This window comes from Hyperolius riggenbachi, chromosome 3 (assembly GCF_040937935.1).
Source record: "Hyperolius riggenbachi isolate aHypRig1 chromosome 3, aHypRig1.pri, whole genome shotgun sequence".
In the NCBI taxonomy this organism is placed as follows: Eukaryota; Metazoa; Chordata; class Amphibia; order Anura; family Hyperoliidae; genus Hyperolius; species Hyperolius riggenbachi.
Window position 1 is genome coordinate 225,112,460 of NC_090648.1, and position 25,418 is coordinate 225,137,877.

Sequence of the window (25,418 nt, forward strand, 5' to 3'; positions counted from 1 at the left end):
GATTAATTTAGTTGAAGTTAATTAAAGATGTATTCAAAGCACTAATGATACTACATCAGCCCATCTGAAAAATAAATATTAATAAAGAAATAAAATACCTCTTCTGAATACATACATAAATATTGTATATTCCGGCGTATAAGACGACCCCGCAACTTTTCCAATTAAAATATAGAGTTTGTGATATACTCGCCGTATAAGACTACCCCTCTTCCAACGCACATCAAATAAAAATTAGAAAAACATCATATACTGGTGCTATGTATGAACAGATACTGGTGCTGTACTGTATGTGGTACCCAGTATATAACAGTATATAGGTGACTGACTGATTGGATTGGTCAACTTTCCCTCTCCCTATGTGGATTGGTCAGCTCTCCTTGTCTCCCTGTTTATCAGAGCGGTATGGAAGAATAGATTGCACTGTGCCCAAAAAACACACCTCTTTCACCCTTCTGGCCCACCTCTGTATCCTTCTCTGCCCCTCAGATCTCACAAATGCGCACCTGCATCGCTTCACTACAGTCCTTAGCAGCGAGATCTGAGAGGCGGTAACAGAATAGGGCATATCACCCGGCATCAATGACACCTGGCGTATAAGACGACCCCTGAATTTTCAGATGAAAGTCTTATATGCCAGAATATAAAGTAGATGCATACAAGCAATAACACATCTATATATATAAAAGTAAAAGTAATTTCACATAAAACATTTTATATAATATTAAAAGTGATTGTTAAATGTTAATATATTGGGTCTGATCCAGTTCACTTTTTCTCCTAAGACTTCCTATAGGAGATATTTTTTTTTATCTTCTGTTTAATAACTTTCCAGCACTTTACAATAGAAAAAGTACAAAGAAGTAGGCGAAAAATAACTGTGAAAATTATCCTGAGTGTTTTCTTGCTTGCTGGTGGCTTAAAAGTCATTTAATGAAAAGATGTAAAAATATTACCTAGGAGAAAACTTAAGAGAAAAGGTTTTTAATATTGCCTGTAACAGGAAGTTTAGAATAAAGTTGATAGCATGTATTGTCAAAGTCAATAGACCTCTTATGATGTTAATATTATATATACAGGTATATGGTCTGTAACAGAGCCATTGTATAGTTTCAAGTAGTATTCCTGAAATACTGACAGAATTGTGCAAATGTGGACAGATTTGTAGGTGCTCAGTGCTCACACATCTCACTGAAAAAGACATTCATGGTGAAAGGCTAATTTCCCCTTGTAAGGTACTCCCCAGTGTTGTCAGCAATGCAGAATGGTATTGGTCAGAGGACTAAACCTCATGCTCACTGGCCTCTACATCTCAGGCCACTCAGCCTGCATGGTTGGTTCCACTATTTACGCACAGTAAAGAATGCAGGATTAGGATGCACTCCATCAATTATAGATCTTGAGGTGCAAACGGTCTATCTGCCAGAGCCCTGGCAGATGAATACATCCAGTGAAAAGACCAGCACTGTCCTCAGAGGATATCTGCAATAAATCTTTTAAAAAATCGTATAAAAAAAGAAATAATAACAAGTATACTTCTTCTTAATATCACCCATTACGCTTTTTTTATACTGATAATCATACCTTAATAAATCTACCATTTTCTTGAGATATATCAGGGTAACTTTTTGTTTTGTTTTGTCTATTTGTTTCTGTTTTCACCTAGATGACTCGGATAGTTCTTCCACCTATGTTGCAAAGGTAAATCATTGTACAGATTTTTAAAGTTAAGTACAATTGTTAAATGTACCTACCAGTGGAAATGAAAGATGTGAACCAAGAGGTTTGAAATCTTGTTTTGAAATAACTTCCCCAATGTTATAAACTGTTCTATATCACCTTGCTTCGACACCATTAACTTCTTACAGTTGCGTCTCACAGACTGTGAGATCACTTGACTCTCCACACACAGCAAGCAGGAGATAGACTTTCTCAGGCTTCTTCAATGTTTACGTATTTATTCAAGTAACAGAAATACAGATAGGTACAGTTTATCATCTCCTTGCAAAGCAGCCTTCCATGTTGCGTTACAGCTGCTTGAGTACCTTCCTTCTGAAAGTACCCAGGTCTTCTTGTATCTACTCTATGTTACATCTAGACTACCTATGTACAGCATACATTATATCAGATTACAGAAAGGAAGAACATACTTAGAGAAATAAGTGGGTTCCAGTCAGTATTGAAGCATAGCAGGAATCAGAGAGAGAGCTACCTTTTTCAGCTCGTCCGGCTATTAATACCGACTAGGAAAGAGTTAAACGTGACATCATATTCGCCATCCCCTAGACCAGATTATTGGTGGACCCTACTCATGGTGTCATCATACACACCTACTTGATTAATAATCAATGAGGCATTTGACCCATATGCAGGAATGTGGATGTTTAGTAAATAAGGCCGATGTTTACTGTTCCTGTGGTGTACGTATTTGAGGTCAGAGTGGCCGATGGCCTTCTTTTAGGAACATGTTCTCAGTATCTGCGTGTATCCTCTGCTACACGCAGACCCTGAGATGCCTCTGCCTGCATCACAAAACTCTATTTAGTTTAAAGGCAAATACTGCGGACAAGCCTTTTACATAAAACTCAGGCCAAGTAACTGAGGCCTACTTAAATTATAACAATCCCCCCTAAAACGGCTTGACCCGCAGATCCCAGCGTCTGAACCTCCCAGTACCTGGTTTCTTTCTTTTATGTTTCACTTTTCGATGTTCGTGCTCACACAACTTCTCTGCTCTAGGCGGTTACCCCTGGAAGAGAGAGAGCAAGACCTCTTGGTCTTCCTGTAACCAGGCTCTCTGGGGAAGCCCTACTTCTAAGTCCCTCAATACCACATGCTCAGCATTTGCGTCACTTGCGTATCACTCACAAACTTGCATGACCACAGAAAAGTGAAACTCGTTTGGTTGTTACAAAACGGAGCAGTGCCAGGTGCCTTCTAAAAGAGCGCCTTTATACAATCAGCTCCTAGGTACTACTAAACCTATACCCGTAACCCTGTATATCCCTTAATTTGAAAATATTGGTTCATGAGATTGTTTATGAGGCACCAATCTCTGGACCGTGTTAATTTGTTTGCGTAATTTTACACACAAACTCACCTGTATAATGATTCCCAAGATTGCCACCCCCATCACTACGACCAGTGGATGTAGGAAGAAATTCTGAATTGCAGAGGCCCAGTCCGAATGTCCCTGGAATATTGCCAGAAACCGTTTCCACCAGGTCAGACTGGAACTCACCTGATTATATTTGTGTTCAACCTCTTTAAGATCGCCTTGATCATGACGAAATATCACCTCTAATTTAGTGTTCTGGTTGTTTAACCGTTTTAACAAAGTGTGATCTTGTGTCAAAACCTGTACCCATTTGTCCCATGGCGTGTTATCCCTCGGGATGGGCACCTCCTGTGGAGCTTTGAACTGTAGAGTTCTCCTCACAATTTGAGGAATCACGTAGTCAAACCTAGATGACTTGATCCGTATGGGATCTCCGCTCACACAATATGTTCCCCTTAAGAGACCAACCCTATCGGAACAATTATGAAAATGTACAATGAATGTGTCATTAGACCTCATGTTTAAAAAACACACTTTTCCTTCAGCCACCGGAGATATTGGTTTGGCATTAGGAGGGATCTTTTGGATGGCAGCTGCGCACTCTGTGTTATTGAGCCAGCAGGCGTCCTCACTAAATCGGACTTGCCCCGGCAAACACAGGTACCTCTCTGAGAATTGCCAGCATGATGACAAATCTATTTGTTTCACCTCCCCGTCTAGCACCAAAAATCGTTGACCTCTCAGGTCATGGTGTAAGACATGTGTTGAGGAAACAGGTGTACCCAGGGATACTACTGGAAAAACTACCTGAGTTTCTCCGCCGGTAGGAACTAAGGAAGTAGCGGTGCATAAAAAATTGTCGCACCCCATCCATTTGTTTATCCACACCTCTCGGTGCCTCCATGCAAAAGATCCTTCCCCCGGAAAATCGACAAATCGCTCCTTGTCAAGTCTCAGCTGTAAAGGAGTTTTACCTTCTGATAAGGCTTGAGCCATTATCTTAAAATCTGCTGTTAACTCGGTTTGCATTGACAGGCATGCTGTCTCCCATGCAGTACCCCTAGCATGTTCAATCATCTTCTGAAGAATTATTTGAATGTGCCTTTGAGTGTACCCCTGAACTCTATAGGTGTTGTGTGTTAACTGTTCCAAAACCAAGTTCAGATGGTGTTGGGTACCCACATTCTGTTGTCCCAATGTGCCTAATTGTTGAATGACCTCCGTCATCCCTTCTATGTCTACACTGTTTGCTACTCCCATTCCAGCGCCCATTCCTCCCAAGAGTGTATCTGTTAAATCTCGGGACCTTCTTCTGGCTACGCTATTCCCCGTGGAATGTGCCCATGACATAAAAGACTGTACGAGGGTGGCAGTGACAGTGCTACAGTTAGGGTATATATTAGATATTACCCACTCTTCTAAATTAATCTGCCAAGTGATCAATTGAAGCTGGGCCTCCATGATAACTGGAGTCGCCCTCAGTTGATTTAACTGGAAAGGGCCACTTTTTACAACCTGATGTGTCTCACATGACGGTAGGTGGGGTTCCTGAGTAGTCCCTGGCAGGGTGACTACCTGAGCTTTAGGCGTTGTGGGAACCCCCACTTTTACTGTCACGGTTCCCCTTCTCATTATGCAAGATCTATTTGGACCCTTAAACTCTAGGGACTGTGGGATGCAAAAACCATATGTCCATGGTCCTTCATCCTCCTGGACTAAGGGCGCTATTTTTAAACCCCCCCTTTTTAGTCCCATCACCCTTCCGTCATAGAGAGTCCCCGGGGTGCTACCTGATGTATCCCAGGATTCTACCTCTCTACTCCAAAAGGTCCCCGGATCCATCCAACTCACGTCCCATGCTAACCCTTGTGGCCCTCCCCAGAAGAATACGGTAGGTACTCTTTCTTCTGGGAAATTGATTAGCATATCAATGACAAACGCTGTTCCCAACTGTCCTGTTTGGACCTTTGCCCCCCTTATGTCCTGGGGCAAAATGCGTACCTTAGGTCGGGAAGAATGTACTCTCTGCAATCGTTCGATTAAGAGTACCTCCTCACTTACCCATCTAGCATGAGGATAAGTGCTTGAATATGGACTGTGTGGTATTGTCTCATGTTGTGACCCCTGTAGTGAGGATGTTATCTGTGTGGACCCTCCCCTGCTCGGGATTGCTCTCCCCACCCTCTTGGTCCCCTGAGACTGTGGCTGGATCTCGATTTTTACTTCTTGTTTCGAGAACCACCAACCCTCGGCTTTCCAGCCTTTACGTGTGTATAGTTGTTTCAGAGGCACTATCTGTTGGTAGCTCCAGAGTGTGATGTTGTCCCCTGCGTCTCTCTGGTAAAAGAATTGACGCCTCCTGCTCGTTCCTCTCCAATCTGGAACCATCTCACTCTGCATAACCAAGACAAGGTACCCCTGAATCACACACTCCACCTTTTGCATGTACCCATTGTACTGCAAGGTACCTTTTAACAAAACTTTGGATCGGTGCATCGATTCTGGGAGTGTGACATTCAATAGCAGATTTACACTGCCGTTCACGTCACCCTTCCAGCACACCTGACCCTTCAGACCTTTCACCCACATTAAGAATAAACATACATATATCCAGGCACATCGCCTCTAGTTAGGACATTAAATAAATTATTAGGGAAAGGGAGGTGCTGAAGGGGGTGTGGCTAGAAAACAGCAAAAATCTATTAACCCTTCGCACACTCACATGCAAATGTTCACACAATTGCATTCACAGATTCACTCATCCAGGCACAACTGTTATCCCTACAGCTAAATTAAAAGCCAGGGTTTTAGTTCACAGAAGAATGCATTCTTATGCTTAATCACCTACACTGCGCAGAAGTACCCAGGTAAACATAGGTGATGCAATGAATGTGTTTGCATGTCTGCACTATGCATGTTACAGGGCCAGAGTTAGGACACCTATGTTTACCTGGGTACTTCTGCGCAGTATAGGTGATTAAGCATAAGAATGCATTCTTCTGTGAACTAAAACCCTGGCTTTTAATTTAGCTGTAGGGATAACAGTTGTGCCTGGATGAGTGAATCTGTGAATGCAATTGTGTGAACATTTGCATGTGAGTGTGCGAAGGGTTAATAGATTTTTGCTGTTTTCTAGCCACACCCCCTTCAGCACCTCCCTTTCCCTAATAATTTATTTAATGTCCTAACTAGAGGCGATGTGCCTGGATATATGTATGTTTATTCTTATCATTGACCCCTGTGGCTAGGGTCCAATTCGGTGCACTCCCCCTTCCCCTGTATGTTTGTCAGCATGCAGACAGCTTATGCTGGTGTATGCGCATTGTGCACATGGACACATAACATTAGCTCCCTTGTGCGATTGGTAAGATGCACTGTCTTTCCCAGGAGAGGAAGTTAGGATGTGTGCTCCTAATCCATTGATAGGTTTGATGCAATGAATGTGTTTGCATGTCTGCACTATGCATGTTACAGGGCCAGAGTTAGGACACCTATGTTTACCTGGGTACTTCTGCGCAGTATAGGTGATTAAGCATAAGAATGCATTCTTCTGTGAACTAAAACCCTGGCTTTTAATTTAGCTGTAGGGATAACAGTTGTGCCTGGATGAGTGAATCTGTGAATGCAATTGTGTGAACATTTGCATGTGAGTGTGCGAAGGGTTAATAGATTTTTGCTGTTTTCTAGCCACACCCCCTTCAGCACCTCCCTTTCCCTAATAATTTATTTAATGTCCTAACTAGAGGCGATGTGCCTGGATATATGTATGTTTATTCTTATCATTGACCCCTGTGGCTAGGGTCCAATTCGGTGCACTCCCCCTTCCCCTGTATGTTTGTCAGCATGCAGACAGCTTATGCTGGTGTATGCGCATTGTGCACATGGACACATAACATTAGCTCCCTTGTGCGATTGGTAAGATGCACTGTCTTTCCCAGGAGAGGAAGTTAGGATGTGTGCTCCTAATCCATTGATAGGTTTGATGCAATGAATGTGTTTGCATGTCTGCACTATGCATGTTACAGGGCCAGAGTTAGGACACCTATGTTTACCTGGGTACTTCTGCGCAGTATAGGTGATTAAGCATAAGAATGCATTCTTCTGTGAACTAAAACCCTGGCTTTTAATTTAGCTGTAGGGATAACAGTTGTGCCTGGATGAGTGAATCTGTGAATGCAATTGTGTGAACATTTGCATGTGAGTGTGCGAAGGGTTAATAGATTTTTGCTGTTTTCTAGCCACACCCCCTTCAGCACCTCCCTTTCCCTAATAATTTATTTAATGTCCTAACTAGAGGCGATGTGCCTGGATATATGTATGTTTATTCTTATCATTGACCCCTGTGGCTAGGGTCCAATTCGGTGCACTCCCCCTTCCCCTGTATGTTTGTCAGCATGCAGACAGCTTATGCTGGTGTATGCGCATTGTGCACATGGACACATAACATTAGCTCCCTTGTGCGATTGGTAAGATGCACTGTCTTTCCCAGGAGAGGAAGTTAGGATGTGTGCTCCTAATCCATTGATAGGTTTGATGCAATGAATGTGTTTGCATGTCTGCACTATGCATGTTACAGGGCCAGAGTTAGGACACCTATGTTTACCTGGGTACTTCTGCGCAGTATAGGTGATTAAGCATAAGAATGCATTCTTCTGTGAACTAAAACCCTGGCTTTTAATTTAGCTGTAGGGATAACAGTTGTGCCTGGATGAGTGAATCTGTGAATGCAATTGTGTGAACATTTGCATGTGAGTGTGCGAAGGGTTAATAGATTTTTGCTGTTTTCTAGCCACACCCCCTTCAGCACCTCCCTTTCCCTAATAATTTATTTAATGTCCTAACTAGAGGCGATGTGCCTGGATATATGTATGTTTATTCTTATCATTGACCCCTGTGGCTAGGGTCCAATTCGGTGCACTCCCCCTTCCCCTGTATGTTTGTCAGCATGCAGACAGCTTATGCTGGTGTATGCGCATTGTGCACATGGACACATAACATTAGCTCCCTTGTGCGATTGGTAAGATGCACTGTCTTTCCCAGGAGAGGAAGTTAGGATGTGTGCTCCTAATCCATTGATAGGTTTGATGCAATGAATGTGTTTGCATGTCTGCACTATGCATGTTACAGGGCCAGAGTTAGGACACCTATGTTTACCTGGGTACTTCTGCGCAGTATAGGTGATTAAGCATAAGAATGCATTCTTCTGTGAACTAAAACCCTGGCTTTTAATTTAGCTGTAGGGATAACAGTTGTGCCTGGATGAGTGAATCTGTGAATGCAATTGTGTGAACATTCAGGGTCGGACTGGGACACTAAGGGCCCACCAAGGAAGTTTCAGCCTGGGCCCCCCCCCCCGATCCCCTCCTCCTCGCCACCCCCCCCCCCCCCCCCCCCATTTTGGGCTCACATACACATGTACTCTAGAAATTTTGCATGAGTTTATGGTAGGGAAAAGATTGTGAGCACTTCTGAGGACAGTCTCCAATAGGGATATGTCCACATGCGGCGCGCGCAGCGCGCCGCAGCGAAAGTAAATGGGTGTCACCACGCACTGGAACATCGGCGTGGTCACGATGAGTCATGGGCAGACTTAAAAAAAAAAAAACACAACATAAGTAGCGGTGTTATTCACAGAGATTAGGTCCGACCAGATACATTTTAGATAAAATATTCAAGTAGTTACATGTCTCATGATAATTCATCAAGTAGTCAAATCGCAGCAGATTTTCCGACAAAATGCAATCAGGTTGGTGGCTGATACCCCCACAAAATGCAATCAGATTGGCGGCAGATACCCCCCAAAATGCAATCAGGTTGGTGCCAGATACCCCCCCCAAAAGTGGGCAGCAGTGACCAGAAAATCGTAATGTGGGCAGCAGACACCTGAAAATCGCAATGTGGGCAGCAGTGACCAGAAAATCGTACTGTGGGCAGCAGACACCAGAAAATCGTAATGTGGGCAGCAGACACCTGAAAATCGCAATGTGGGCAGCAGTCACCTGAAAATCGCAATGTGGGCAGCAGACACCTGAAAATCGTAATGTGGGCAGCAGACACCAGAAAATCGCAATGTAGGCAGCAGTGACCAGAAAATCGTAATGTGGGCAGCAGTCACCAGAAAATCATAATGTGGGCAGCAGACACCTGAAAATCGTAATGTGGGCAGCAGACACCTGAAAATCACAATGTGGGCAGCAGACACCTGAAAATCGTAATGTGGGCAGCAGACACCTGAAAATCGTAATGTGGGCAGCAGACACCTGAAAATCGTAATGTGGGCAGCAGTCACCAGAAAATCATAATGTGGGCAGCAGACACCTGAAAATCGTAATGTGGGCAGCAGTGACCAGAAAATCGTAATGTGGGCAGCAGACACCAGAAAATCGCAATGTGGGCAGCAGACACCTGAAAATCGCAATGTGGGCAGCAGTGACCAGAAAATCGTAATGTGGGGAGCAGACACCTGAAAATCGTAATGTGGGCAGCAGTGACCAGAAAATCGTAATGTGGGCAGCAGTGACCAGAAACCCCCCTCCCTCACCTAGGGGCCCCCCCCTCCAGAATTGTAGTGTTGTCCGGATCATGAACGATTCGGATCTTTGATCCGAATCTATTTTATGAGTCGATCATCCGAATCATCAAAATGAATGATTCGGATCGCAAAATGGGCGGGGCCAGGAGCGACACGCCCCCTCTCAGCGGGCAGCAGGGTCCTGGAAGCAGGGATCGCTCTGTTGGATGGGAGCCAGCCTTGCAGGGAGACAGGTAGATGAGAGAGAGGGGACATGGGTGCCACTGCCAGATATGTGTAGAGCACACATACTGGCTGCAATGTGCTGCCCATTATAGGCTGGCTGTTCCGTAGTGCTGCACAGTGATCACATTGGAAGCTTTTGGCTCAGCATAGCTCAGTAACTTTGCAGGCACTGTGATTGCAGCGTAATATGATCCTGATCCTCCTGCACTCGGCACTAAACAGCTGCACTTATCTTCTGGGAATGCTTTCTTTCACTGTGCGACCTTTTCTTTCAAAGTGTACAGATGAACATATAGGTGAAATATATGTAAAGCATATGACTTCAGCATGTGGGTATTACGTGCAAACATTTCTGCTCTCTGCTCGTCCCTCCTCCCTTCTCTGTCCACTCCCTGCCCTCTGTCCATCTTCTCCCCTTCTCTGTGTGTCCACTCCCTCCCCTTCTCCTGTCCACAGACCTGTCTTGCTGTTCATTTCACCCCCGAATGCTTCCGGTAGTAAAATGATCCGAGATTCGGATCAAAGATCCGGATCTCTTCAATGATCCGATTCGAATCATCCGGATCATTGAAAAGATCCGAACTTCCCATCTCTACAGAATTGCAGCCAGCGGCAAATAATCACTTACCAGCATGACGGAGATGAGATCCGTAGCTCTGCGTGCCGCTGGCTGGTCTGCTCTCTGCTTCCTGAACTGACTGTCCAATCACGCTCTCGCAGTACTTCCTGCGAGAGCGTGATTGGACAGTCAGTTCAGGAACCAGAGCAGACCAGCCAGCGGCACGCAGAGCTACGGATCTCATCTCCGTAACTCATGCCGTTAAGTGATTCTTCCCCGCTGGCTGCAATTCTGGAGAGGGGGGGGGAGCGCGGAAGGGGGGCCCCTAGGTGAGGGAGGGGGGGGGAGGCTTCCGCCCCTCCCCGCCGATCTGTGCACAATGTCCCCCCTTCCTGCGCTTAGCCCCCCTCCTTTTTAGCACTGGGGCCCCCAGGAGGCGAGACGGCCGGGGCCCACCGATGGGACCATCGGTGGTTCGGTGGGTCTGTCCGAGGCTGTGAACATTTGCATGTGAGTGTGCGAAGGGTTAATAGATTTTTGCTGTTTTCTAGCCACACCCCCTTCAGCACCTCCCTTTCCCTAATAATTTATTTAATGTCCTAACTAGAGGCGATGTGCCTGGATATATGTATGTTTATTCTTATCATTGACCCCTGTGGCTAGGGTCCAATTCGGTGCACTCCCCCTTCCCCTGTATGTTTGTCAGCATGCAGACAGCTTATGCTGGTGTATGCGCATTGTGCACATGGACACATAACATTAGCTCCCTTGTGCGATTGGTAAGATGCACTGTCTTTCCCAGGAGAGGAAGTTAGGATGTGTGCTCCTAATCCATTGATAGGTTTGATGCAATGAATGTGTTTGCATGTCTGCACTATGCATGTTACAGGGCCAGAGTTAGGACACCTATGTTTACCTGGGTACTTCTGCGCAGTATAGGTGATTAAGCATAAGAATGCATTCTTCTGTGAACTAAAACCCTGGCTTTTAATTTAGCTGTAGGGATAACAGTTGTGCCTGGATGAGTGAATCTGTGAATGCAATTGTGTGAACATTTGCATGTGAGTGTGCGAAGGGTTAATAGATTTTTGCTTTCACCCACATTGTGCCATGAAATTTGTCTGCACCTGGCACTTGTGTTCTCATTAACCCCTTATTATACCCGAGAATGTCCTCTCTTCGTTCTCCTAGGACGAAATGGCAACCTCGGATCACCATCAGCACGGTACTCTTCATTATAAAAGCACCACCTTGGGAAAGAAAAACATTAGCACTTTGCATTATGCTTTGCTCAGACAGTTTTGTTAGTCTCTTTCTACTCTCAGGAATCTCGTGTTTTAGTCTCTTTCCCATTTCAGGAATCTCGCTTTTTAGTCTCTTTCCAATCTCAGGAATCTCGTGTTTTTCCCAGCTTAGATTGGCATCTGGAACCTTTCGCTTATCCGACTGACATCTCCAGCTTTGCTGCCAGCACTGCAGCTGTCTCAATTCCATATTGCCAAACACCTGAAATCGAAATACAAACAAATCAATTCTTATTAATGATTTGGGATTTGCCCTGCGGCTTGTACTCTTTACACTTTAAATTGATCAATATATATCGTAATTGATCTCGTTGCTTTATGGTTCTCATGAACTCTGTTTACTCTTATTGGTAGATTGGAGTTAAACTTCACCCCCCTACCTCAGTACTATCCTCAGTACTTACCTGTTTAAAATATGCTCCCGCGGACTTCACCTTTGGAAGCTCGCTTCACCTTTGGAAGCTCTCACCCCATTGCAGCTCACTCCACATCCCCCCTCATCTGTCCATGCGCGGCCGTCGCATGCACAGATTACGGATGCCACACGATTACGGATGCTGCTTTGCGGGTGAGCCTGCAATGCTCTTACTCATTATTGCATTTACTTATCTAGAACTTCATCGCGATACCAGCTCTGCTAGAAGTTCTGTGTGTTGTACCCTCTGATCAATGTTTGCCGTGCCACTACCTAAACTACCAAAAAAAAAATTGCTGCCTTCCTGTAGGAAGGAGCACTTTGCACTTAAACTACACAGGGTGCAGGGCTAAGCATACCAGCGTCACATGCCTGTATGCAGATCCCTGAATGCCCACTTGGTTGGTAGTCACATGGCAAACACCGTACTGATACACTGTCACTCTGTAAACGGCAATTCTATCATCTGCATAATTGCCCCATGAACTGCTGTCAGTCCTTGTTCTTTGTGCTACAATTGATAAGAGCTGGAAAAAACATATTTGACCAATCAGTGGACGAAAAAAAACGCACAAAAAAACAGCCCCAGCCCAGCATAGACCTCTCAGTCCAGCTCTGGCCCTGTCCACGACAAAAAACGGAAACCCGGATTGGTCAACTCCCTTTTTTTCCAACTCCGGCACCCCCCCTGATGCGCTGTCCCCCCTTTTCTATTGGGAACTCATGCTGCACCACCCATCAAGGTGCCTCACTTACAGGAATAATCCCATAAGCAACCCAGTACAGATACTTCCCTGATCTGCGCAGCACTCGCAAATCACTCCCTGGGGACTATCTGACTTATACGTGTTTTCCTAGCTGGGAAACACTTCCTATCTGTGAGCCTGCAACTTGCTTGGCTCACGTGTGCGGACACTCCCTGTGTCCAGACTTCTTCTGAGGAAATCATCTGGAAGCCAAGAAACCCAGTAGAATCTCTCTACTGTCCCCACTCTGGACCCCCCTCCCACCAGCTGCTTCCGTGCACGGCGCCTTGTGCACAGCTGTGACGTGGGACCTGGGATCCCCCCCAGCACATCCTCCCCCCTGCCATCGGGGCGAGCCTATCAGTGCTATCAGTGGACGCCTCCCGCCCCCTCCCCTCCTGATACATCATGCAGATGGGAGTGGCTTTCTCAGAAACCCGACGCCATGTTGAGTCATGGCATGCCAGCCAAAATGGCTGCTATCAATCTCCCGTAGCAACCGCTTAATCCTATACACATTAGGAGGAAAAAAAACAGTTAGAACATACATACAATGTATATGCACTCTAAACATTTCAGCAGAAAAAGCTTAGCATACCGCTATACACACTCTCGGATGGAAAAACATCCCAAAAGAGAAATACCAGAAATTCCACCGTGGAGTCTCCTATCTCTGAACCACAGACTCTACCCAGCAGAACATCTCAGAAACACCCCTATGGACAGGGAAAAAAAACATGCTGCCCGAAAAGAACACGCCAGAGTACATTAGCACTTCACCCATTATCTTAGCTGTAGCTATAACCTGCATCCTACTGTCACAGCGACCCAGAGCTATGGGCTGCGCATTCCTGTCTCCCCAGCTCACTGACGAAAGAAAAAAACATACTGCAACAGCTAACACGTGCATTAACTCCTATTAAAACCTCACAGCTGTCTCTCTCTCCCTTTCCTCACTACCAGTCTCCTCTCACTTCCCTCTCTCTCCTTCTCCTCTCCCCCCCCCTCTACTACTCGAAAGCCTTAGCCCCCCCTTATCTCTCCTGCGGGGGACTCCCATATCTGGCAAACCTCCCAGACACACGGGAGAAAGAGAAAGGAGAGAAAAAAAAAACCTGAAACTGCACGCAGCAGCCACTAGCACAACCCGAGAGAAAAAAAAACCTACACAGGAAAACCAGTACGAACACACACTTGAAATTTTAGAGAGAAAACACTGCTGGAACAAACTGTCAACATGTAATACCAACACTTGCATTAGAATTAAACAAATGAAACACTATACTTGCCTGGCTCTACAGACTTGTACCGACTTCCAATCCGATCAGCTGATGGCAAGTTCTTTCCACGAGTCGATGGACCTCGGTGAGCGTTTACTGAGCGTTCTCTCAGCGGATTCTCCGGTCCCGAAGGTAACTTGCTCAAAACCTTTGCCTGGGATCCCTCACCACGGAATCCTTTGTTCGGCTAGATTGCGTGTACAGCACAATCCAAATAAAACCAGTCCATGTCTTGCCGCTGATCATCACCCGGATTGCAGCCCGTGTGTTGGCCTTTCTCTAGCGGCCTCCCACACACTACTTATCCTCTTGATAAGTTTTCCAGTCCGCGTCAACTCCGCTTATGTCGCTGTGGAATATCTTGAAACCTAGATAACAGACTGACATCTGGCCCGGTCCTTGCCTGCCTTTTCTGCTAGACAGCGCAGCTGGGTTCACGGCACCAATTGTTATAAACTGTTCTATATCACCTTGCTTCGACACCATTAACTTCTTACAGTTGCGTCTCACAGACTGTGAGATCACTTGACTCTCCACACACAGCAAGCAGGAGATCGACTTTCTCAGGCTTCTTCAATGTTTACGTATTTATTCAAGTAACAGAAATACAGATAGGTACAGTTTATCATCTCCTTGCAAAGCAGACTTCCATGTTGCATTACAGCTGCTTGAGTACCTTCCTTCTGAAAGTACCCAGGTCTTCTTGTATCTACTCTATGTTACATCTAGACTACCTATGTACAGCATACATTATATCAGATTACAGAAAGGAAGAACATACTTAGAGAAATAAGTGGGTTCCAGTCAGTATTGAAGCATAGCAGGAATCAGAGAGAGCTACCTTTTTCAGCTCGTCCGGCTATTAATACCGACTAGGAAAGAGTTAAACGTGACATCATATTCGCCATCCCCTAGACCAGATTATTGGTGGACCCTACTCGTGGTGTCATCATACACACCTACTTGATTAATAATCAATGAGGCATTTGACCCATATGCAGGAATGTGGATGTTTAGTAAATAAGGCCGATGTTTACTGTTCCTGTGGTGTACGTATTTGAGGTCAGAGTGGCCGATGGCCTTCTTTTAGAAACATGTTCTCAGTATCTGCGTGTATCCTCTGCTACACGCAGACCCTGAGATGCCTCTGCCTGCATCACAAAACTCTATTTAGTTTAAAGGCATATACTGCGGACAAGCCTTTTACATAAAACTCAGGCCAAGTAAGTGAGGCCTACTTAAATTATAACACCCAACCATAGCTGATAGCAATAGCCTACATGTAATCTACCCCTAATGTGACCTTTTACTTAAAAATACCCCTCCCCACCCCAAACCAATACCTTCCTTAACTTTGCAAACACAAGTCCTGATAATTACTTACTTAGATACTACTTAGATATGACTTAGATAAACATAGGCAGCACGAAAGAGGAAGGGAGCGCGACCAGGGCCACGCAGGGACAGTGAACGTCGACTTGCAAGTCAGCAAAAAATTAAAATTAGTGGCCGGAGGATGGTTAAGTACTGGCGTGGGCACAGGACGGCTGCAGGGGGCTGGCAGAAGTCCCAGGTAAGTGAACCTCATTTATTTAATAACATTACATGCTTCCTTTTTCCACCTGGTGCCCCATCTCTTTCTATTTTGGATGCAGCACTCGTGCTTCTGTGAAGCTGTAGCCGGATTGCTATAGTTGTGCCATGCATGGCTATAGGGATTTGGATGCATGCTACAGAAAACTGCAGCATGCAGTCCAGAATTGCACTGGCCTGCAGTTCAGACAGCATGCCGGTGTCTGATGGGCAGTGTTTCCCCATGCAGCTCGCATGGGAGGAAATGCTTTGTATTGGCATGTAGTGGAAACTTGCACTAAAACGGTCTCATGAAGCAGATATTCGTCATTCATTTGGAAATAATCCACATCACTCTGTTTCAGAAAGAAAGGCCTCATTATAAATATTTCTTCAGGAGTTGGAAGACGCCCGTGCCCTAAATCAGTTGTATATAGTTCATCAAAAGTAAGTCTTTCTTATCCTGTTTTTTCTTTTAACAGAATGTTGCACTTTTTATGAACTTAGTAAAGTGAGAAGTGAAGATATGCATTGCACGCATTCTGTTAGGCCTAACTCAGATGGATAGCTGGCAGTGGTAGGATGGAATGCTTCTAAATATTCAATGCTTGAGACTTTCTTGAGTTGCTCAAGTGGACCTTTGGAAATGTGCCAGAATAGAGAGAAAGAAAAAGGGAGTTGGGAGAGTAAAGGCCTGGTTAGTACTGCCACCCCCTTGCTTCACAGTAGGAATGGTGTGTTTATGGCAGTGTGTAGTGTTTGACCTACACAAGAACCACATTTACTCTAATGAACAAAAAGCTACACTTATTTATTTAGAACATAAGCATTTTTTTTAGCTGTCTTCAAAATCACCAACAATCACTCATGCAAACTGTAAGTGAAATGCCATGCTTTTAGTTTACAGTGGCTTTCATTCTGACACTCTCCCATAAACTTAGATGCAGTAGTTAACCTATTTAGCCCTAGTCAATGTCGCTCAGATCTTATGTTTATGCACCCATGCTGCTGCAAGGCACATCACTTTCAAGAAGTAACTGTTCACTTCAGCCTAATGCATCCCACCCCTTGATAGGTTCCATTGCAATGAGATAACTAATGGTGTTCACTTCATTTGCCATTGGATTTAAACGTGTGGCAGATATATAAGGGATTTAAACCAGCCAAGACAGAATGCACTTCTAGTGCAGAAGATAGCACTTTTTATGCCATGTGGAAACAAACTGCCCAACCCCTACAAATGTTAGGTATGGTCTCATAAGAGCATCTTATCTCATTGTATAAGTGCCCACTAATGATACAATCTTTATTGTGCAATCTTATCACTACTATGCAATATGAGGGAGTACCTAAAAGTATTCATTCAAAGTATATTCACCCAGTTTACCCTTCTACTACATAGATTTGGTAAGATTGTACAGTCAAAATTGTATCATTAGTGGGCACCTTAAAGAGAACATGATACTTAGCTACAGAGTGGGATCCTATTGTGGCTTTCCTCGACATCCTCTGCTCTCCCACTGCCGAGCGCGGACCTCCTGAACATTGAGGTCTCACTTCTCTTTTGTGACAAACCTGTAATGATCTGCTCAGCTGCCTGTGCAGGCAGGCAGTTTTTTGACCATTGTTTAGGTTTGCATGCTGCAGGACTCTGGAAAGGACAGCTTCTGTCAGTTTTGCAGCTTGTGCTTGCTGAGGAATTTGCATACGTTGTCATACAAATTGCCTGGCCACATTCATTGGAGGCATGTACTATAAGTACTATGTGTTTCCCACAATGCTTGGCTGGTCATAAGGATTCCTTCCTGTGAAACACTCCTGGAGGAGTGTCAGCCTTACTCTTTGTTTGAAGATCAGCTTAGAGTAATTTCTGAAACTGCGCTAGGCAGGTTCCCCTAGTGCAGTTAGGATTGCTATCTGTTTTGTTTGATCTGTTGCGATTGTTCTGTCCCAGCGGTGGTCGACAGGAAATCGTTCTGATCTATATCTGGTGCAGCGGTTGCTACCAGCTATCTCTTCTGATCTGTCTCACTTGGATCGCACTAGCATCTTGCGCTAGCGCTGTGGATCCTTCCGTTCTGTCTCCTTGGATCGCGCTAGCCACTTTCCGCTAGTGCTGTGGATCCTTCTGTTCTGCCTTCCTGGATCGCACTAGCATCCTGCGCTAGTGCTGTGGATCCTTCTGTTCTGCTACTCTGTCTGCCTGGATCGCACCCGCCTAGCGCTAGTGCTGTGGATCCTTGTGTTCTGCTACTATGTACCTGGATCGCACTAGCATCCTGCGCTAGTACTGTGGATCCTTCTGTTCTGTCTTCCTGGATCGCGCTAGCCACTTTCGCTAGTGCTGTGGATCCTATCTCTCGCTTGTCCCTGTTTTCGTGTGTCTGTCTTGTCTGCTACGAACGCTTGCTGGAGGCTCGGTGAGGTAACCGTTAAGCAAGCGCTCGCGTCCTCTGTTACATGTTTGTCTGTCGATGGTTAGTTAGGCGTGCTTGTCTCTATTGTGCTTATCACGTAGAGAACACGCATGAACGCGTGCACTGTTGCGAATGAGTGCGGTGTTCGCGTTCAGTTAGCGTTTGTTATTTTCTGTATCTCCTCATTGTATGATTTGCTGTGCCTTTGCTATCCTTGTATTCCGTTCTGATCTGCCTTGTGTCACTTTTGGCAATCGCCTTTCTTGCGGTTGCGTTTCTGTTTCGTATCTGCTGTTGTGTGTGCGCTGTCGCGGGGTGGCGACTAGATTGGCGCACACACATACAACCTGTCCCTTTGCTCGTTCTCATTCGCAATCGCTTCTCTTGCGATTGCGTTCTGCGCTTCGTACAATTCCTGTCTGGCATCTGTGGCGGTACAGAGGATCGGTTCCTCTGCACTCCTCAGCACCATCTGCTGACAGGAATTTCCCTCTACGGGTGCGTAGCACCTTTTGCTGGGTTCCTGCAATGATACGCTTGTGGAGGATTTCCGCCGTATCAGCACACGCGTGGTGCGCCGATCACGGAGAAAGTTCCAAAATCGTTACAGTATGACCAGCCCAACCAAAATTCCCAGTGTAGAGGGAATTTCCGATTTGTACGATTTTGTCGAGTATGGCTCTAGTACCTTTAAGAGATTTAAAAATCTTGAACCTGAGTCAGCAGACGAGTTTTTGTCTGAGTGCACTAAAATTTTGGCGAACCCTGAATTCCAATGCACCCCAGTGTCTACCTGGGCCTCCCAAATGGTCTACATTCTGTTGGGGGGCGAAAAGTCTATGCGGACAGGTGAGCGGTTAGGGAGGGACCCCTGTGGGAGGGATGCCTGCACGGGGCGGTCCTGCTAGCGGCGCAATCTTGCGATGGCGTCCAACTGAAGCCTCCCACCTGAATGCTAATGGCTGCTAGATGTGGTATGGCAGGTAAAGGGTGTATGACAGTGCATCCTGATTGGCTGACGAGCACCTGCTGACCAATTTCAAATGTAGCTGGATGCATGTACTGCTGTGTTCTATTGCTTGTGTGTGTTGATCTATGTATGGCAAACCATTTTGGATGAGTTGCACACACACCAACCGATTGATTCCAATAAAAAGACATCGTTCTTGGATGATTGTTCCTGCCTTTCTGGGGTAAAGCATGTGAGTCTTGACTTTGTGCAATCTGAAATGAATGAGTGTGCCGCTGTGGTTGATTCCTGTGCGAATCCTGAAGGATTCGCTCCTGACAGTGTGCAGTTTGAATCTGTGCGATCTGATGCCTGTTTCTCGGATGTTCCTGCAGATTGTGATCGGCATGAGTCTGCCGGTTTCCTCAAGGATGTGTGGGATCCTTTGTCATTTAGAAACAGATCTTTGAGATCTTCCGTCTGTGACCCTGCTATGGGGAAAATTTCTCGACTATGCAGCGTCAAAAGTAAAATTAATATGCCTAATAAAGTTTATCCTGTTGATGTCGCTATTTCTTCTGCAAAGGAGTCTCTGTCTCACCCTGTTCACACCTGTAGGGGCCCGTTGCCTGATGACAGTTGCTCCAGTGTTTCGGTCCTAGATGCCTTGCAGTCTGCTCCGCAGATCGCGGAGGTTTGCGCTATGGAAGCATCAGTTTCACAACCTAAGGTGATTTTTGATTTGCAGGTTTTGCGTTCTGACTCCTCGGATTCTACATTGTTAGCCGAATCTAAGAGTGAGACAGCGCTTCGGTTTTGCGAATCTGATGCTGAACCTTCTTTGCCTTGTTCAGAGATGCTTTCTCTGAACCTGCCCTGTACCATGAATGAAAACATGTTTTCCTTTCACACTGACGTTTGTGAGCCCCTTTCTTGCTTTGAGGGAAATGCTGATTCTGCACCCTGTACTCTGGATGAGTCAATGTGGCCTTGCTTAGAATCCCCTGCAGTGTCCCTAGAGGCTTGTCTAGGTATTGCCACTATACTCACCTGTTTTTCTGCAGTTTTGGAGTTACAAGCTAGTTTGACTGCCACACAGAATTCTGGGTACAGTGAGAATGAAGTTAGGGAGTCAGTGTGTGTTCCAGTAAATATTCCTGTACATCCCGCTAATTATGATGAAGTTCAGTCTCAGGTTATGGTGGAACCATTCCTGGGACATCTGCCCTGCCTGCAGGAGGTATTTAATGTTCAGCCCTGTAACATAAATAGTTCAGAATCCTTCTTAGAAAACCTGGAAAATGATGTTCCTGAGGTCTTGTTTGATGTTCTGGAGGTCTCCGAGTTCCTCCCAAAGGGTGCAGAACTTGTAGGAGATGTCTCCTGCCTCCCAAGTCCTTCTGAGGTGTTGCCCTCTTCCTTAGGCATTGCTGCCTTGCTGGCTACCTTTTCAGCTCTGGTGGAGCTTCAGTCATGGGTAGTCAATGATGAATTTCTGTCAGATACCATTACAGTCATTGAGATCTCTAAGCCTGAGACTGAGTCTTCTTTTGAAATACCAGTGCCTGTGACCTCTACTCGTGATGATTTTCTGCCCGGTCCTGGTTTTGGTCTGGTCGTGCCGGACTCTGAGGTTAGCAGTTCCCCGACGTGTCCTGAGGTTTCTCCTGTGCTGGTGTACCCCAGTGTGCTCTGTGACCCAGAAAGCCCAAGTGTGCCTCGGTTACCAGCGTACTCAGATGCTTCCTTGGTGGAGACATGTTCTGATTTAGCCTGCCTGCTTGTATGCCCAGAAGTGGTCCCTGAAAGTCCTGATCTTGATGGGTATCCTGCTAATTCTGAATCTGGAACTGTCATAGGTTCCATGGGGGTGCTTGGTAGCTCTCCATGTGAGCTTGGTGAGCGTTCTGGCTTCTTGGAATCTCTGCGGAGCTTCAAGGCGTTCTGGGAGATTCCGAGAGAAGTTTTGCTTGGTACCCTGAATACGATCAACAGCGGCTTTTGTTTTGAAAGAGACACTTCGAACAGGTTTTGTGGCAGATTTGGTATTTTCGGACGCTCCTTGGAAGGTGGTGGGTATTGTCTGGAGGGTGTCGGTGGCTTCTTCTCTGGTATCCACAGTCCTGATGGGCGTTACGCTGAGACTTGTAGTGTTGATGGGCATGTTTCGGGGGCTTCTGTTTCCGATGAGGTTGGTTTCGGGTGGACTGACTCTGGAATTGGACCTTGTCGGGCTGTCCCGACCTTCATGAGTCTTCGGTTGGAGTCTTTTGCTAATAGCAGTTTTGAGGGTCGTCTGGAATTCGACCCTGGAGGGGGGGGGGGGGGGGTACTGTAATGATCTGCTCACAGGCAGGCAGTTTTTTGACCATTTTTAGGTTTGCATGCTGCAGGACTCTGGAAAGGAGAGCTTCTGTCAGTTTTGCAGCTTGTGCGTGCTGAGAAATTTGCATACATTGTCATGCAAATTGCCTGGCCACATTCATTGGAGGTGTGTACTATAAGTACTATGTGTTTCCCACAATGCTTGGCTGGTCATAAGGATTCCTTCCTGTGAAACACTCCTGGAAGAGTGTCAGCAAGCGCGGGATGATTGAAGTGTGCATGTTTGAAATTATCTATGTGCAATATCTAATGTGTGAAACTATCCATGTGCAATATCTAATTGGAAAATATGTTATTCATTGCTGAATTGATAGCTATAAAGCCTTTGCCTATGCAATTTTAATTATTGAATCACAAGTGCTCCATCCACATGTGTATTTTTGGAGATTTTTAATGTTTTCCCCTTTTTGATTAATAAATTTGACACTTGGCATATTAAGGTGGCTGGTAACCCGTATTTACTGTATATTTGAATCCTGTTGTTTTGGGGTTGGCCCCGCCCATTATCTTTAACACGGGTAAGGTAGACAAGTGCCTAGGGAATACCTTATTGCCCTTTCCCCCCTATAGCTGCTACTCTGTCTGCCTGGATCGCACTCGCCTAGCGCCAGTGCTGTGGATCCTATCTGCTGTTGTGTGTGCGCTGGCGACTAGATTGGCGCACACACATACAACCTGTCCCTTTGCTCGTTCTCATTCGCAATCGATTCTCTTGCGATTGTGTTCTGCGCTTCATACAATTCCTGTCTGGCATCTGTGGAGGTACAGAGGATCGGTTCCTCTGCACTCCTCAGCACCATCTGCCGACAGGAATTTCCCTCTACGGGTGTGTAGCACCTTTTGCTGGGTTCCTGCAATTATACGCTTGTGGAGGATTTCTGCCGTATCAGCGCACGCGTGGTGCGTCGATCACGGAGAAAGTTCCACAATCGTTACAAAACCGCAGTGTAAAACCGGCCTTAAGGACAGCCCTGGTAAACATTCCCATATATTAGAATGCTTAAAATTCTGGAAAGGTTCCTTTTGCACAAAGTGTTGCACATTCACAATTTTAGGCAGTGAACACACTTAACAGTTTTCGTACGCATTTTCTGCACAGAAAAACTGAGAACTCATGTTAATCAATGGACTAGTTCACACTTAATGGGTTTTTCGCGCGCAGAAAAAAAACTGATATTGTGCATCATGATTCTGCATCATGATTCTGCATATTTTCTCAGTTTTCTGTATCAATTACATTACCTGCTTGGAAAAAAACGTGCGCGTTTTCCTGCATAGAAACATATTTGGTGTGCAGAAAAAATATGCAATAAAACGTGCGCAGAAAGCTGAAAGACAAGTGTGTTCTCTGCCTGAGAGAACATATTTTAATTATGTATGTGAAAAACATCATATGTATTTTTGTACTGTATATACCGTAATACATATATGCACCCATATGCAATTAACTTTTTTCCTGTGTTATCTCCAAGGTGATATGCCCACACCTTGTCAATAAAAGTTTTTTAAACCACCAGCAAGTAAAAAAAATACTGAAAAATTGTCTTGACAGTACTTTTCAATCTACTTTTTGTTACTTTTAATTGCAAAATACTGAAAAGTCACTTTAAAGTAAACCTGTAAAGAAAAAAATCTCCCCCTGGGTGTGCTCACCTTGGCAAAGTGGAGCCTCTGAATCCTAAAGAGGCTTCTCCAATTGGTGCAAACCCGTTTCAGTTCTGAGACCCCGAACAAAAGTAAACAAAAGCAATCCCAGTTCCCCCTGCAAGCAGACACAGTAGCGGCTTTCCGATGGGCTCCAGCTGAAATAGCCAAGCCCGATAGGGTCAGCTCTATTGAGAATCTTCAGGGGTTCCAGCGCTGGATCACCTCTGGTGAGGAGATCCAGAGGCTTCTCCCGCCCAAGGAAAGTATCCCCTAGGGGCACTTTTTTCCCTTCAGGTACAGGAAATGTAGGAGAAAAACTTAGTTGCATATGGGCCATAATGTTAGTTTTGACAGTTTGAAGTCTCATTTTTATTGAAACACTGAAATCTTCTGTCTCTTAGGCCTTCATAGATTTCTTTTCTCAAGGTTTGAATGCAGAATACAAGTCTCAGGGAATATTGGTGCAGGTAAATCACCACTTTCAATTAATATTTTACCGAGCGACATATCCCTAAGGCAAATGCCACCCTCTGCTCACTTTCAGGGTATATTCATCCTATTACCTATACTCATCCTCAAAGGTCTAAAGAATATATATAATCAGTAAATGATGACCTTCTGCAAATACTATTCACTTGGGTGTTGCTCACTTAATGCAACTCTGAGGCCACTGGAGACATGCTCAACTGACAGCATACAGTGGGTTAATGGCTGCTACATTTGCTTACCTACATCGATAGCCTCCATCCCTACTGCAGATGGGGCCTACCACATGGCTGTGTGACAGGCCCTGGACCCTCAGAGTGGTTTTTGACCAATCACTATGTAAGAGCAAAGCCACTTTGGGAATTGGAGGCATGTAGTAATTCCAAAACACTAAGCTTTGGAAATTAGAACATGCAAGTTGGGACTTGCAATGGCAACTGGGGACACAGTCAGCATATTATCATGCAGCATTTGGACTTCAAAGTCATCTTTAAAATATTTGTCAGTGTCACATAAATAAATAATTTAGGCATTATTGGCTTAGAAGCAGCATATACTGAGAGGCCTCAGACAATCTGACCTACAACCTTATTCCACCCAAGCCGCTCCTAATGGACCAAAGCTATTAGAGCAAAATAACAGCTAGGCCAGAATGCATTTTAAAAGGAGAAATCAGTAATGGCAGCCTACATTCTTAACCCACTTTACATGTTTTCCCAATCCCATACAGTGGGAAATACAATTCCTCAGTACACCTTAATACTGATTAGAATGCTTATTGTTCAGCATTTGCTAACCACAAGCAGGTAAAGTTTATGGTGGACCTTACAAAGATTATTTCATGCATGCGTCATGAATAAATGAATGAAAAATAGGGCTTATTGTGTATTAATTAAGTTCTAAAACGGAACAGAGGTTGTACCTTGAATGTGGGTTATTGTTGCTTCAGATATACAATGTTATTACTTTTATTGCTTTTTTTTTCTAAAAACAAAAAAAAACATTGAAACTAAGGCCTAGAAGCCACTTGCAGCACTTTTCTAAGCATTTTGTAAGGTCTTGTGATTTAAAAAGCTCTTCCTAAATGTAATGCTTTGTGTGTGATCCCACTTTAAAAAAAATACCCCATACATTAGCAAGAGCTTTTCAAATCACTAGCACTTACATTTAGAAATCCAGTATTTCCTGTTTTGGAATATTTGTAGGTAAATCAATGATTTTTGTGATGCTAACTACTTTAACCAGCCTGGCGGTATGGACGAGCTCAGCTCGTCCATCACCGCCGGAGGCTGCCGCTCAGGCCCTGCTGGGCCAATTTTCATCAAGTAAAAAGGTGCACACGCAGCCGGCACTTTGCCAGCCGCGTGTGCTACCTGATCGCCGCCGCGTGCAGCGGCGAAAGAGGGTCCCCCCGGCCGCCCGAGCCCAGCGCAGCCGGACCAAACAAAGTTCTACTGGGAAATTACACCAATAACATTCATATACTTGCTACAGTTATTTAGAGTTGGGTTTGCATGATTTTAGGCCTGGATTTACATGTTCTGGCACCCTCGACTTCGTTCTCCACAAACCCACAAACTGCACTGCACTGCAAGTGTGCTGGCTGGCCCAGCCTTTACCTCCCCCCTACTTCCCCTGCCCAGCATAGGTAGCCACAATTGCACCTTAGTATTAGGTAGCTAGAAGTATGCTCAATCTTAGGTAGCTTGAGGTGCCACCAAGTATTAGGTAGCTAGAGATGCCCACGGCTAAAGGGAGATTTCATCGGTGGAATTCAGAGAGTCAGATGAGTAACCTGTCATTTACGCTCTACTTAGGACTCTGTATTGGGAAGGAGGGAAGT

General features: G+C 45.1%; 1 protein-coding gene across 1 annotated transcript in view; it reads left to right on the top strand.

Annotated features, from left to right (window-relative positions):
* Positions 1 to 25,418, top strand: part of LOC137561329 (very-long-chain 3-oxoacyl-CoA reductase-like) — a 42,013-nt gene that overhangs the window by 15,256 nt on the left and 1,339 nt on the right. The window contains exons 7-9 of the mRNA XM_068272612.1: positions 1,667 to 1,701; positions 16,057 to 16,138; positions 23,491 to 23,556. Of these exons, the coding sequence (XP_068128713.1) occupies positions 1,667 to 1,701; positions 16,057 to 16,138; positions 23,491 to 23,556 (183 nt within the window). The remainder of the gene's footprint in view (positions 1 to 1,666; positions 1,702 to 16,056; positions 16,139 to 23,490; positions 23,557 to 25,418) is intronic.